Here is a 13,179-nt window from a genome sequence, read left to right on the forward strand (position 1 = left end):
AAAAGTGAAACTAATATATAACCTAAATTAAGTTTTATTACATTATCAGAATATTATATGTAATGAAATAAAGATGGAAACCACACTTTTGGTAATCGCAACAAGTCATTGCCATATCAGCTGGTTATTTAGAGTTCTGTATGTAGCAACTACTGAACCATACACAAGTTTCTTACCACTGATGAGAGAAAGGATTTACTGTTGTTTAGTGGCCCAAATATCTCTTAGATGATTTTGCATTTAATTTGGAAATAAAGGTCACAGAGTGTGGAGGAAGAGTTGAGGGTTAATGGGCTATTATTCCTTTACACTTTAGCAGACATACAGGCTGATTGATCACTTCCATGCCCTGTTACATGGATGCACTTCTTATTGCGAAGGAATTGAGTTTAAAATCATGTAGTACATGATTAAACTTTTTTTAGTAGGCTGGCATTTTAAAAAAAATTAAAAATCTATTTCATTGATGGTAATATTCTGGAGTTAAGAGAAAGCTCAGTTTTGGTTTTCATTTGCTCTACACCACTATGTTACCAGAAATACAAACAAAAAAATGATGAATCTATGTGTAATGAACCTCTCCATTTCACTTTTAACATTTGTTTTTTTTAACTAAATATGGAAAAGCTCAAATGAATAGGAAAGGTGACACTTGCCAGTGTATTTGACCAGAGACCAGCCCATACAAATTCCTAACTACTATTTCCAGGTTTCTAGTGTTTGAATCCATTTCAGGGACAAAACGTTTCCACTTCATGTGAAAATTTCAGTTTTGTTCCAAACTGTGACCATATAATGTGTAACTGATATAGATAAGAGCTGGACTTTAACTCTAACATCACATTGATAATTAGATGTCACTCCTGGAAATGTTTCCCACCTTTACATGTTTTCTCCATTTGTGGATAACGACTCGCTTTGATTCTTCAGTCCTGAAGCCTTGAAAATGTGCTGCCCTTTCTGGACTAATAAATATAAACGATTTTCTCATCTATTCTAAATTTCTGTAAAGAGTCATAATTTGTTGCTTTTTCAAGTCTTTCAGCCTACTTCATGCTATCAGACAGGTTCTATTTAAGTCAGGCATGCTCGTGTGACTAGCTTCTCCTTGTTCGCCTGTCCAAAAATAAATCAGGTGAAATGCTTTTTACAGCACAAGTCCTGTCCAATCATTTCTCTGCAAAAACAATAGAAAACAGACTAGAAAACTAGCTTTCACTCACACCTGAAAATGAGTCTGCTTTTTCAGAATAATTTGTCATTAAAAGGGGTTTTAATGACAGAGTTTTGTTCTGTTTTATTTCACTTTATATACATAACTTGAGTTTCAAAAGGCAAATATCTTCCAGTTTTAATGAGCGTACAACCTTTCCAGTTCATTATATACCAATCCTAATCCTACCCATGTATATTTCTGTATAAACAAGTTATAACACTTTTTTTCCCCTGTATTTTACAATACTTCTGTTTACCATTTAGGTTGTGCATTGAGATTTTCTATTTTTATAAGCAGGTGACATTCAAAGACCCATACGGGGGGGGAAAAAAAAGCACATCTAAATATTGCAATAGTTTATTTATTCTTTTAATGTTTTAACATTTATTTAAACTTGTTCACAGCATTAAACATACTGGTCAAAACTGTTGAAAATAAATAGAAAATATCCCGCCTACTTTACCAATAAAATATGAAGCTGCTGAGTGGATTTCACAGATCAGAGCTAAAGTACACATATTAATACACATATTAATGGGAATAACAAATTAGCAGTAACAAAAAATAAACATTCTAATTTAGTTCTCTTTTTTTTTATGTAAACAACAACAGTGCTAAGAGTGTAGCGATCCAAAGAACATGTCCCTTCCAGCTGAGTTCACACCATATAAAACACAAACAGCAGGAAGGCTTACAAAAAACCTTTAGTGTTTCTTAACATTTTGCATAAAGAACAACAATGCAGTTACTTTTTATTTCAAGAAGCTTCAATATATATTTTTTAAATATTTATTTGTTTTGCTTGATTGTCCACATTTGTTACGAATTTTATCAGCAATATCTAAATACCGTAGACAGTTTTTTTTTGTTAAAACTATTTTAATTTGTTAATTTCAATCATTTCGGCTTTCTTTAACCGATTTGATTATATCAGTTAGTCGAGAGTAGTGTTCATTTCTGACGTACTGTATGTCAGAGTACAACAAAATCTTTTAAATACGGGCAAGAGCAGCATTTACATATATACAGTAATCCAACTGCTAACATAGTAACATATAAGCAAACACGTGAAATGTCTTTAAAAGCAACCGGAGACAAGACACACATGTAAAACACCCAACTAAGTACGTTGCTAGTTTTATTATTTTCAAGAGTAAACTGACAAGCTGTGCTAAGCTGGTCTCATATTTCCAGGGCCATTTAACTTACAACCCATTACATTCATAACATTGACATCTGATATAATCTCCCAAATCCCCTGTGATGCCCCTTTTCTCTTTCTAAGGGTTGATAGGAAAAAGAAAGATCTTAAAACCTTTTGTCATCTCTAAAGCGTCGGATTTCCTTTTCCTTGCTCATCTTTTGTTCACATTTTTAAACACCTTCTCCTCCCTCTGCTATATGTCTTGCTTGAGTTTGTCAAGGAATTTGATCAAACCTTGATGAAATTCGTGGGGTTTGTCCATGTAACAAGCATGCCGAGCTCCTTCTAATTTCAGCACCTCATGATTGGGAAGCTGGATGAGGTTCTTGTGAGACTGGGCACCCAGATTTGTGTCCAAGGCGCCAAAAACAATTAGAGTGGGAGTCTGCGAAGGAAAAAGGCAAAAGAAATCAAAGAGATTAGAGAATGTCTAGTATTTATAGCAGAGGCAGTGTTTTATGAAGCCAGTGTGGTTCATATGAAGGGTGCTAATCTTTTGTGGGGGAGGCATGAGCATTTAGATAAAAACAGGAATTTATAAATGACCCTCCCTCAGTGGTGTGAACACCATGGCTGGCCAAGAACCTCAAAACCTTAAAGTCTAACAGAAAAGCTGTTAGACTTGTTAAATTTTATAAAGGGAGAACAAATTGTTGATCTAGATGACCAGTTTTATCTTTGTGGGCAGTTTTCAAATTAAACACCTTCTCATCAAGAGGTCTAACCTTAATTTTGGCACAGAATAAAATTTTAACAATTCTGAAAACATATGGCAACAAAAACCATGTGATTATGTCACCTATCATAATAAAAATGTGGGTAATACAGAAGCTACTAGATAAATAGTATCTTCTGTAGATATTTCCTCATGATGGGACCTATTATGGTCAGAATATAATAAGAAAGAAGACCAATCATAACAAGAATACAAAATATTTATTTTGTTTATTTCAACCCTTTTGGAGTAATGTTTTGTTATATTCCATTCACCTAATGCTTGGTTACTTTGCCCTGAAATGAAAATCTGCCAAAAAATTTTAAAAACATTTTTAAGTATTTTTTTTCTATCTTTACAAATAACTGATGGAACGATGCTTTATTTTCAAGTATACTTGTTGTATGTGATGCACAATGATCACTACAGTCACAAAGAGTGGTCCACTCACCTGGATTTTTTTGTAATGCTGAGCAGAGTAACTCCGGGTACCAACTGGTGCTATGGGGACGTAGCCACGCAGCTGAGCGCTGTTCTTCATGAAGAAAGGGATGGAGTAATGTCCACTCATGGAGGGACTCAGTAGGACAGCCGCCCTGACTCCCAGTGACTCCATGAACCGCGAGATGAGGTCTACCCGATTCTGCTCTGTCTTTAGAGCCTCGGAGTCTGGCGATTTCCCATAACCTTGATGGAAAGTTTATGGAAGATAATATTTATAGTTTAGAAAATGTAACCGGGAAATAAAAACTGTGTAAGAAATACATTCGTTCTGATACAGCCTCTAAGTTTTGGCAGCATGGCACACTTCATAAATAAGCAAGGTTTTAATTACTTTTTCAAACAAGTTACAAAAAAATACCTGTTAAAATGTTAAATTGTTTCTGTGAACTGGAAGAACGATTGTAGCTAAGGTGAAAAAATACTTTCGACCACAAGAGGGCACTGTTATCAGAGGGAAAATATGCATTTCAAACCAATCACTGTACATCATTTTTACAATTACTGAAACCCTGCAGTAAATTTTAAAAAGAAAATGTTTGTATGGGTCCTTTTTTTCTTTTGTTGTGCCAATACTATTCACTCGCTCAAAATATATTCAGCAGTTTTCAATAAAACCCCTGAAAACATCGAGTTAATAGGGATGGCAACATTTTTAGATTAGTTTTAAAACAGAGTTTACAGCATTTAATCTATTTTAAATATATATTTCAACTATAAATTTATTTTTTCTCATCATATCTTTACCATTACTACCAGGGAGGAATGCAAATGATCAATTAATGAGTTAATCTAAAGTTGATAGAGCTTATCGATCGACTAACAACTAACTGATAAGCAGCCATTTCTTTAAACCTGACTTTTCTCATTACAAGGGGGTCGACTGTCTTTCCGTAACATGAAAGGCTAATTTTTTTATATGCTGAATTTAGAAAAAGAAGCACATAAAATTTTCAAGGGGCAGCATTATGTAAAATCGACTTTTTTGATCTTTACATCCTTTTGTAATGTTATTCTCTCATTAAAATATATCTAGACTGTTTCTTTCATGCATTGTTTGAGAAATCCTTTACTTTCCCATGGGAAATATTCAGCTGTGCAAAACACCTGGGCGGCCTAGCACCACCTTCAACCTTCGGTTGAGAAGTTAACAGCTGCTCCGCCATGTAGCACAGCTGAGGGAGCGCTGTTAGGGGGAAATTGAAGGAGCTTGTCGTCGAGTGTTTGTATTTCACAGAGGAACTGCATAAAGTACATCTTGCATCCCACACCGGACTCCATTTGGACCCATAGTTGGACCCATATGGTTACACTGTAGCCTCTGTCTATGCGTTACATGAATGGAATGACTCCGCCATCTTTAATTTTGAATCACTGCAAGATGACCGGTGTTATGCCCAGAAAGGATGGCAGCCACACTAAAACACTGAAAGAAGGTCAGACGCTAATCGATTCTAACTAATTTCAGTCTAATAAAACAACATTCGACAATTGATCGTATGTCTATTAATTGTTTGCATTCCCGGTTACTAATATATTAAAATAAGCTTCAAGGTGTACCTGGCAGGTCCATAGCTAAGGCCTGATATCCATTAGCTGCTAGCACGGCCATGGTTCCCAGTTCTTCCCAGGTTTTGGACGTAAAAGCCTGGCCGTGCAGAAGGACCATCTGCAGCCTGAAAGGAGACATAAGTTCGTTACTCAAACAAATTTATGTTGGGGTTTATACTAAAATATAAGGAAGACAATCATATTGACGACAATCTGATCAAACAATAAATGCTAAGGAACAGTTTGCAGTTAAAAAGCGTTAAACTGGTTTTCCAAAAGTCTGCTCACTTTGGTAGTATCTGCTGCCCCTCCCGATCCACAGGTAAAGCTTCTCGGAAAAACAGTGGGGGGTCTCCGGGAAGCTGTCCAGTGCGAATGGACACATTGAGGATCGGTGGTCCGGCAGGACCAGCAACTCCTACCAGCCCGATTGTTCGAGCTTCGTTGGATGGCTCCATGTTGTCCTGGCGAATGGATGGCAGCAGCAGGTACAGCAGCAATGTGGCCAACAACATCAGGCCCAGCATAACGAGACGATTACGCAGGAAATTCATCTCGATATGATGAAAGATCTGGAGAAATTTGCACACGATGCACTGCGTCAGAAAGCCCTTTGAAAAAAAAATTCTGTTTTTTTTTATTATACACAAAATAATAAAGTAAATCCAGTTCTGCTTTAAACTTATGTTGTATAGCAGTTGTAAACAAAACATGTTCCTAACAAATGAAGCAATACATAAAAATGATATGATATATATAGAGCAGCAGATACATTGTTGAAAGGCATAATTCTCTTGCACCCAAGCAGCTACTTGCAACCACGATGTTGCAAGCATGGCTAATGTGACGACAAATGCAATTTGATATACTTGAGCAGCTGTAGTCAAATGTGTGGCCATCTGTCCCAACAGCTATAACTGGATTATGCAACAGGACTGTGATGCCAAACACAACCTGAAATCTACAAGTGAATAGCTGAAAAAGAATCAAAGTGGCCTAGTCAAAGTTCAGACATCAACATGTGTTAAACTGTGTGAGACAACCGTAAAAAAAATATGTACAGAAATTAATATCCAGAATTATCAAAGAGCAGAAGATGTGTCATAGATTTTTGGGGGTAAAAATATCTTCAAAGTGACATGTGGAGTAATGGAGTCAGACAGGAAACAACTACCTTCAGTTATTGCTATATTACTTAGTTCACCCCTCTAAATAATAGGGTGAAGTTAGCAACATACCTGTACAGGTAGTCATGACTAAATACACAGCACTGTAACTTCAAGTGCTGTTTTTTCTTTATGATCACAAAGAAATATTTTGTAGCATTTTTAAAAAATAATATAGAGAAAAGAAACACAAACTGTCTGGACACTTAAAAATGTAAAAAAAAAAATGTTGTTTTGCAGCAATGCAAATTTTAAAACTACAGCACAGATTGTGAACATTGCATAGAAGTGAAAAGATGAGCTAAAGTAGAGTGTGTATAACAAACCCAGTATGGTACTCTGAGCCTTTTGGAGGTCAAGCAAATACACTAAATTTTGTCAATGGAAGTACAAGGCACTGTTCTATTCATTATTTACTGTGAGTACTGAGTGTGACAGCTTTATGTCATGAAAAAATATAACTTTAACTTGTTTTCTTCTACCTGAATTTGCTACTTTTTCATGATGTTAATTTCAACTCAGTTCTTATCTTATTCTTTAAAATATCAGAATTTTTCCAAATTTTTATTTCTTTTTAGGTTAGCTAATTTTTCAGAAATTAAACGAGATGTTATGATTCTGTGTTGCCTTATTTTCTTTTTGAAAACCCTCACCGAGTAATTTTTTGAACAGCTACTTTTTACTTCTACTGAAGTTATGCTACTCTTGAGCACGATGTTTTGGCTACTCTATCCAAGTCTGATTATACCTTCAAAGTGACATTCATCACTTTAAACATGGAGCTGATTTGTTCTTATTGCTCATCAGTCTACACTTCACCACATCAGCTGAGTCTGAGATGTAGAGGCGGCTTTCTATGTTAAACAGATGAATGAAACACCAGCGATAGATTACAACTAATCCTCCGGGACAAAGGATTTACAGTCTGTTTGACCGCAGTCTACACAATCAGTCGCAGATAATTAGCCAAATTGCACAAAGAAGCTAACAGTAGCTCTTTTGTTGTCAATATGCTCGACCATGAATGAGGCTTTTTGAAGAAAAGATACATACCAACACACAGGAGATAATTAAACCTTATGCGCTCAGAAATAAAAGCACCTGGCTCTCATCATGTCTTCTCCATGTCTGGCTGTTGCGGGAACTGTTTCTGACAGACTTGAGGTTGAAGGCTACTACTGCTTAAAGCTTTTTTTTATTATTATTATAGAAAAAAAATAAACATACATTAAATGTAATGTCAGAGCGTCACTTAACCGAGTCAGGAGCAAATATTATAAGCAACACATAAAAGTCAAGACTCGTAAATCTAAGATGTGCTGTTATATATTTACAAAGCTGTCGACCGTCTGTTGCTCGTCGGAACTTATTACGAGCTGCACAAAACAACTACTTCAGCCCTTTACGCAATTTCCTGCAGACGAACGCAAATTTATGTAAGAAATTATCCAAATTTAGGTTACGAAAACTGTCACATGATTACAAAGCTTACATTATTACAAAATTTACAAAGAAATGTACAAAAATATATGAATATTTATGAATATATGAATTACGAAATATTCTATTCATAATATTCAATCCATTTCAATGTGTGCCAACTTTAGTTGCATTAATTAAAAACAACACAAAATATAGACCTCAATAAATAAATAAATAAAAACATGATCACCATTGTTATTTTCTTAATACCTGCACCAGTAAATGAGATGTCATTCAGTGCTTGAGTGGCTGTTTGCCATATAGTTTATTTTTTAAGACTCTTACCGAGTCATTTTTTGGACCTGCCCCTTGTTTATTCATTTCCTTTATTCTTAACCATCTCTTCTATTTCACTAGATTTAAAACATTTGTTTCTTGGGATATGAAAAAGAATGCTACTTTATAAAATATGACCAGATATATTTGTAAAAAAAAAGAAAAGAAAAAAAAAGAAGAAGAAGAAGAAGAAGAAGAAGAAGAAGAAGAAGAAGAAGAAGAAGAAGAAAAACATGGTCAGGTATCTTATGTTGCATCCCAATTATTAACATAATTAAAGAGTTTATTTTGAGTATTTCAATTTTAAGTTTGAAACTAAGGTAGTTTTGCAGGTTATGGCTCACACTTAATGAGAACTAAACAGTACACAAAATGAAGTCATGACTGTAATTTATAAATTACAATACAGAGCTGAGCATGATTAAAAACCCCCCATTAAATTTAACATAAAATATAGCTAAGAAAGCATAAAATATAGCTAAGAAAGCAATTTCTAGTTGTGTTAAGGAATTTCTAGTTGTGTTAAGGAACAAATCTAGAGTAAAACAAGAAAGTCCAGCTACACTGTTTCTGTAAGGATAAAAGAGGTTTAAGATCTCAAGATACTTACTATTCTGGTACAATATTTTATATTTTGTTTAAAGCTTCATGACAACTTAACGTTTCTAACAATACAGTACTTTTTAGAAGACATCCTGGGCTTTCCAGGGATGTGTCATGTGATAGGTTTGGATACTGGGAAGTCCCTTTTTTTCCGAAATCAAAATGATCTAAATGCCAGCAACCACATTTTATGGAAAGAGGGTAGACGAGTCAAATATTTAACTTCTTTTGTTATTTTTTTGTCATGATAATTATTGTTATTCTTGTTAATTAAATACCAATAACAATATTTTGACAAGTGAAAACAATTTAATAATTTCTGTTTAGAAATAACAGACCTTTTATGAATGTCAATTGTAGTGGACGTCAGGACCATTTCAGTGTATTTAACGATTCCACATTGTTGTAGGAGAAAGAAGTGAAACAGGATTCTATACAAGATAGTAGAGGGAGATTCAGATCTGGAGTTGTCAGATGAAGATGAGGATAAGTATCAGACTCTTGTAGGGAACTTTATCAGATACAGGACAATCTGATGAAGAGACAGACTCATGATGCGTTCACACCAAACGCGTTTGAGCGTCAGGTCCATCTGGTTTACATTCACAGTCTATGTGGAACGTCATACCAATGGTTCAAAATGCACCATGCTAAACGCTCAGAACGCGCCTCCATAGCCCTGATTGCGCCTCCACATAGACTTTAAATGTAAAAGAAATGTACCTGATGTTCACAACACTTTTGGTGTGAGCACACCATCAGAGCCAGAGATAGCAGGAAAGTCGCCATGCTAGGCGGGCCAGGATTAATTTGTATGTCTGTCTAGGGCCAGACATTTGCGATGGGAATGTCCATTTCTTGGTTCTTGGTCATAAAGATCTACGCCACCCTCCATCACTTCTGGTTGTCGTACCTGGAAACAAATTTTTTCTTTGTTTGACCATCGATTGCAAATATCGTTTAGATCTTTCCCGTAAATGGCGGATGCCATCACAACAGGTTTATCATCAAACNATTCTTCTTTTGCAGCAGTCGCCACTTGCCCTTGAGTCAATGTAGAGTTCTTTTTGGCCAACAGCTCACGTGATTTCCTTCTATAGATATCTTTGGCAGACCAGTTTCGGATCCACAAGGGGCGCCATTCCTCCCAGTCAATGACAGACACACCTTTAGCCTGGTGGTCTGGTATGTATGTATCTAGATCCTTAGACATTTTTTCAAGGTGCTGAGAGAGACTGACACTTTGTGGAAGGCCCCCATTCACTTCTGTGTCTTTAGTGTCATAATAAGGATAAATCCCGAGGTTGTCCTTATAGAACAATGTGAGAGCCTGCCCGACAACGCCCTGAGCTGGGGATGACACTATGTCAACCTGGTCTAATGATAACTTAACACGTTCTTGTGTCTCACAGTCCTGAGTGGGAGCGTTCCAGACAATAATAACTGGCTTCTTGGGGTGTAATGGCCAGCTTGTCTGCTTTGTGTCTGCTGAACCCAGGACTATCCATGATGTAAACAGAGCAAAGAGCAACCAGGACAGTCGGTCAACTGCAGAGAGGAAAGAAGGGTATACAGTCCTCATGGTGGTGCCACCGACCTTCACTCCTCTGTTTCCAAAAGACAAAAAAACTATGTGAAATTGACATACAACATTTAAACAGAAAAATCTATATTCTCTATATTGTTTGACTGTGTATTGTTTTAGAAAACAAAAAAAGTCTGAATTGGGTCACTTCAGGCTGCAGTGTGAACGTAACCTTTGTCAATTTAAGTTTGGTTCTTTCACAAAGAGCGTTCAGTCATGTTTCTGCAAACACAATATGACAAAATGATCATGGAGATGATGGCCTTGGTTTCTTACCATTTAAGATGTAAAGCAAATAGAGTAGCAGTTGAATCGGACACTGCAGGGAATCGACCCGGAGGCAATAAAACAAAACAAAACAAAACAAAACAAAACAAATAAACTAAGGCCCCGTTTACACGACAACGATTTCGGGGGAAAACGGAAGAGTTTTGTTGCGTTTGTAGTGTGCATTTACACGAAACCACTGAATGTTTTCTCTGACAACGGCAGAGATTGAAAACGGCTTCCAGAGTGTGATGTTTCTGAAACGTACCGTTTTCCGTTGTCGTGTAAACAGAGAAAACGGATCTGTTCGTCAGTATGACGCAAAACATAGCTGCTTCCTACAATCCACAGAAGAAGAAACTACTCACAATGCTGGTGTTATTGCTTCCCCATCACATACGGTTCCCTCAGTGTCTCTTCACCACACCACACCGCCCAGGTGGCAAAATACACGGCTGCTTGTTCAGCCCTCTTATCTAGAGAACTATGGACCAGCCCCGGCTCCAGACTAGTTTAACAGGGGGGCATCGACTTATTATTAATACTTTATTCGCTGCCATCTTAACGGTTGTAACAGCTTTCAGGTACAACTCCTTTTTTACGCATGGGCACCCAAGTTTCAAAGAATCTAGCACCAACTAGTGGTGTGGCAGGACATTACACGTTTTCGATGTGTACCGTTACTGTGTAAACACAGATCATAATTAGAACGTTATCGTGTAAATGATCCAACAAATACGGAACAATAGTGCCGTTTTTGTTGGATCGTTGTCGTGTAAACGCCCACTAAGGTAAACTTCTTTGACAAATTAATACTCAAAACAATACATCTCAGTTTCATTTCGTGTTTCAAAAATAAACAATCTTTCTGCTAGTTTAAATCATGAATTGTTTTCAAATTGTAATTATGATTAGAAAACTAACTTACAAAGTGTGTCTAGTAAACTGCATTAACTAATAATTGATTTATTAAATTTAAAATATTTTACTATTCCTAATAGGAATGTGTGGTGCATATCTATCTATCTATCTATCTATCTATCTATCTATCTATCTATCTATCTATCTATCTATCTATCTATCTATCTATCTATCTATCTATCTATCTATCTAATAGATATACAGTTGTTTCTGTGTTTGCACTAGTGGACGTCAGGACCATTTCAGTGTATTTAACGACTCCACATTGTTGTAGGAGAAAGAAGTGAAGCAGGATTCTATACAAGATAGTAGAGGGAGATTCAGATCTGGAGTTGTCAGATGAAGATGAGGATAAGTATCAGACTCTGGTATCTGACTCTTCATCAGATCCAGGACAATCTGATGAAGAGACAGACTCATGGTGCGTTCACACCAAACGCGTTTTTAGCGTCAGGTCCATCTGGTTTACATTCACAGTCTATGTGGAACGTCATACAAACGGTTCAAAATGCGCCATGCTAAACGCTCAGAACGCGCCTCCATAGCCCTGTTTGCGCCTCCACATAGACTTTAAATGTAAAAGAAATGTGCCTGATGTTCAAAACAATTTTGGTGTGAACGCACCATCAGAGCCAGAGACAGCAGGAAAGTCGCCATGCTAGGTGGGCCAGGATTAATTTGTATGTCTGTCTAGGGCCAGACATTTGCGATGGGAATGTCCATTTCTTGGTTATTGGTCATAAAGATCTACGCCACCCTCCATCACTTCTGGTTGTCGTACCTGGAAACAAATTTTTTCTTTGTTTGACCATCGATTGCAAATATTGGTTAGATCTTTCCCATAAATTGTGGAGGCCATCACCACAGGTTTATCATCAAACCACTTTGTGACAGTCAGCTAAGAAGCTCCCTTCTGTTCACAGTGGCCCATCTTATGGTAACTTGTGTGGCTTTGCTATTATTTGGTTCATCATAATGGTTCCAGTTGCTGGAAGACCCTTTGAGAAGTTTGCAGAACTAATTCCTCATCATTTCCCTGTAACTTCACTTTTGATTATTTTTAGTCTAGAAGACTCTTAGAAAGCCAACATAGGCCATGTGTGCTGATATTCTGAAGAAAGTCCTTATTCATGTGTGTCACTTTCTACTTCTATCATGTTCAAAATAAATGAAAAAATAAACAATTAAATAAGTAAAAATAAATAAAGTCTTAATTTCTTGGGCAATAGTGTTTGGGGACCAGAAATGGATAACTTCTGGTTATTAAATGTTTTTTTGTTTGTTTTTTTTTTTTGTTTTTTGTAAATTTGACCTCTTCTTGGGTTAATGTGATTCATTAATCGCTAATCTGTACATTTTTCCGTTTTTTTAAAATTTGGTCAAATTTTAGACTGAATCGTCCTGATGTCCACTACAATGGACATGCTGTGAAATTTTAATAAAAAATTAAATGAATGAAACAAAATGGTAAGGTGTTAATTTTGGCCTAAATAGGTAGGAAATCACATAAACACAGAAATTGCAAGGCAAATTTTCTTCTTAAGTTCTCAGGAGGATATGCATTTTTCCAGTTTTTAAGGATTTAATTGACCCATTACGTTTACTATAAAATAAACACAGAAAGAATACTTTCCAGAAAACACATACTGTAGTTTTAGTTCAATGTGTGCTGAAATGGAAACCTGTTACCAT

The 13,179-nt window shown here is 36.2% G+C and overlaps 2 protein-coding genes across 2 annotated transcripts; both read right to left on the reverse strand.

Annotated features, from left to right (window-relative positions):
- Positions 1-1,571: 1,571 nt before the first annotated feature.
- On the reverse strand, positions 1,572-7,721 carry abhd14a (abhydrolase domain containing 14A). The gene is made up of 5 exons (XM_007552006.2): positions 7,407-7,721; positions 5,476-5,759; positions 5,197-5,312; positions 3,587-3,822; positions 1,572-2,805 (listed from the first exon to the last, which is right to left on the reverse strand). The coding sequence occupies exons 2-5, from the start codon at positions 5,739-5,741 to the stop codon at positions 2,614-2,616; spliced, it is 810 nt and encodes a 269-aa protein (XP_007552068.1). The 5' UTR covers positions 5,742-5,759; positions 7,407-7,721; the 3' UTR covers positions 1,572-2,613.
- Positions 7,722-9,519: 1,798 nt separating this feature from the next.
- On the reverse strand, positions 9,520-10,311 carry LOC103138453 (hyaluronidase-2-like). Its single transcript, XM_016669674.1, has one exon. It carries the CDS (start codon positions 10,294-10,296, stop codon positions 9,520-9,522), a length of 777 nt encoding a protein of 258 aa, XP_016525160.1. The 5' UTR covers positions 10,297-10,311.
- Positions 10,312-13,179: the final 2,868 nt, after the last annotated feature.

The sequence above is a fragment of the Poecilia formosa genome, unplaced genomic scaffold (assembly GCF_000485575.1).
Source record: "Poecilia formosa unplaced genomic scaffold, Poecilia_formosa-5.1.2 Scaffold2, whole genome shotgun sequence".
Taxonomy (NCBI): Eukaryota; Metazoa; Chordata; class Actinopteri; order Cyprinodontiformes; family Poeciliidae; genus Poecilia; species Poecilia formosa.

Bases quoted from the DNA above. Each gene is read 5' to 3' on its own strand.
- abhd14a (XM_007552006.2), bottom strand. From the start codon at position 5,741: ATGAATTTCCTGCGTAATCGTCTCGTTATGCTGGGCCTGATGTTGTTG. The intron at 3,823-5,196 runs GTACACCTTGAA...CTTTCCATCAAG, and splicing joins CTTAGCTATGGACCTGCCAG to GTTATGGGAAATCGCCAGAC. The intron at 2,806-3,586 runs GTGAGTGGACCA...TTTCCTTCGCAG, and splicing joins AGCATTACAAAAAAATCCAG to ACTCCCACTCTAATTGTTTT.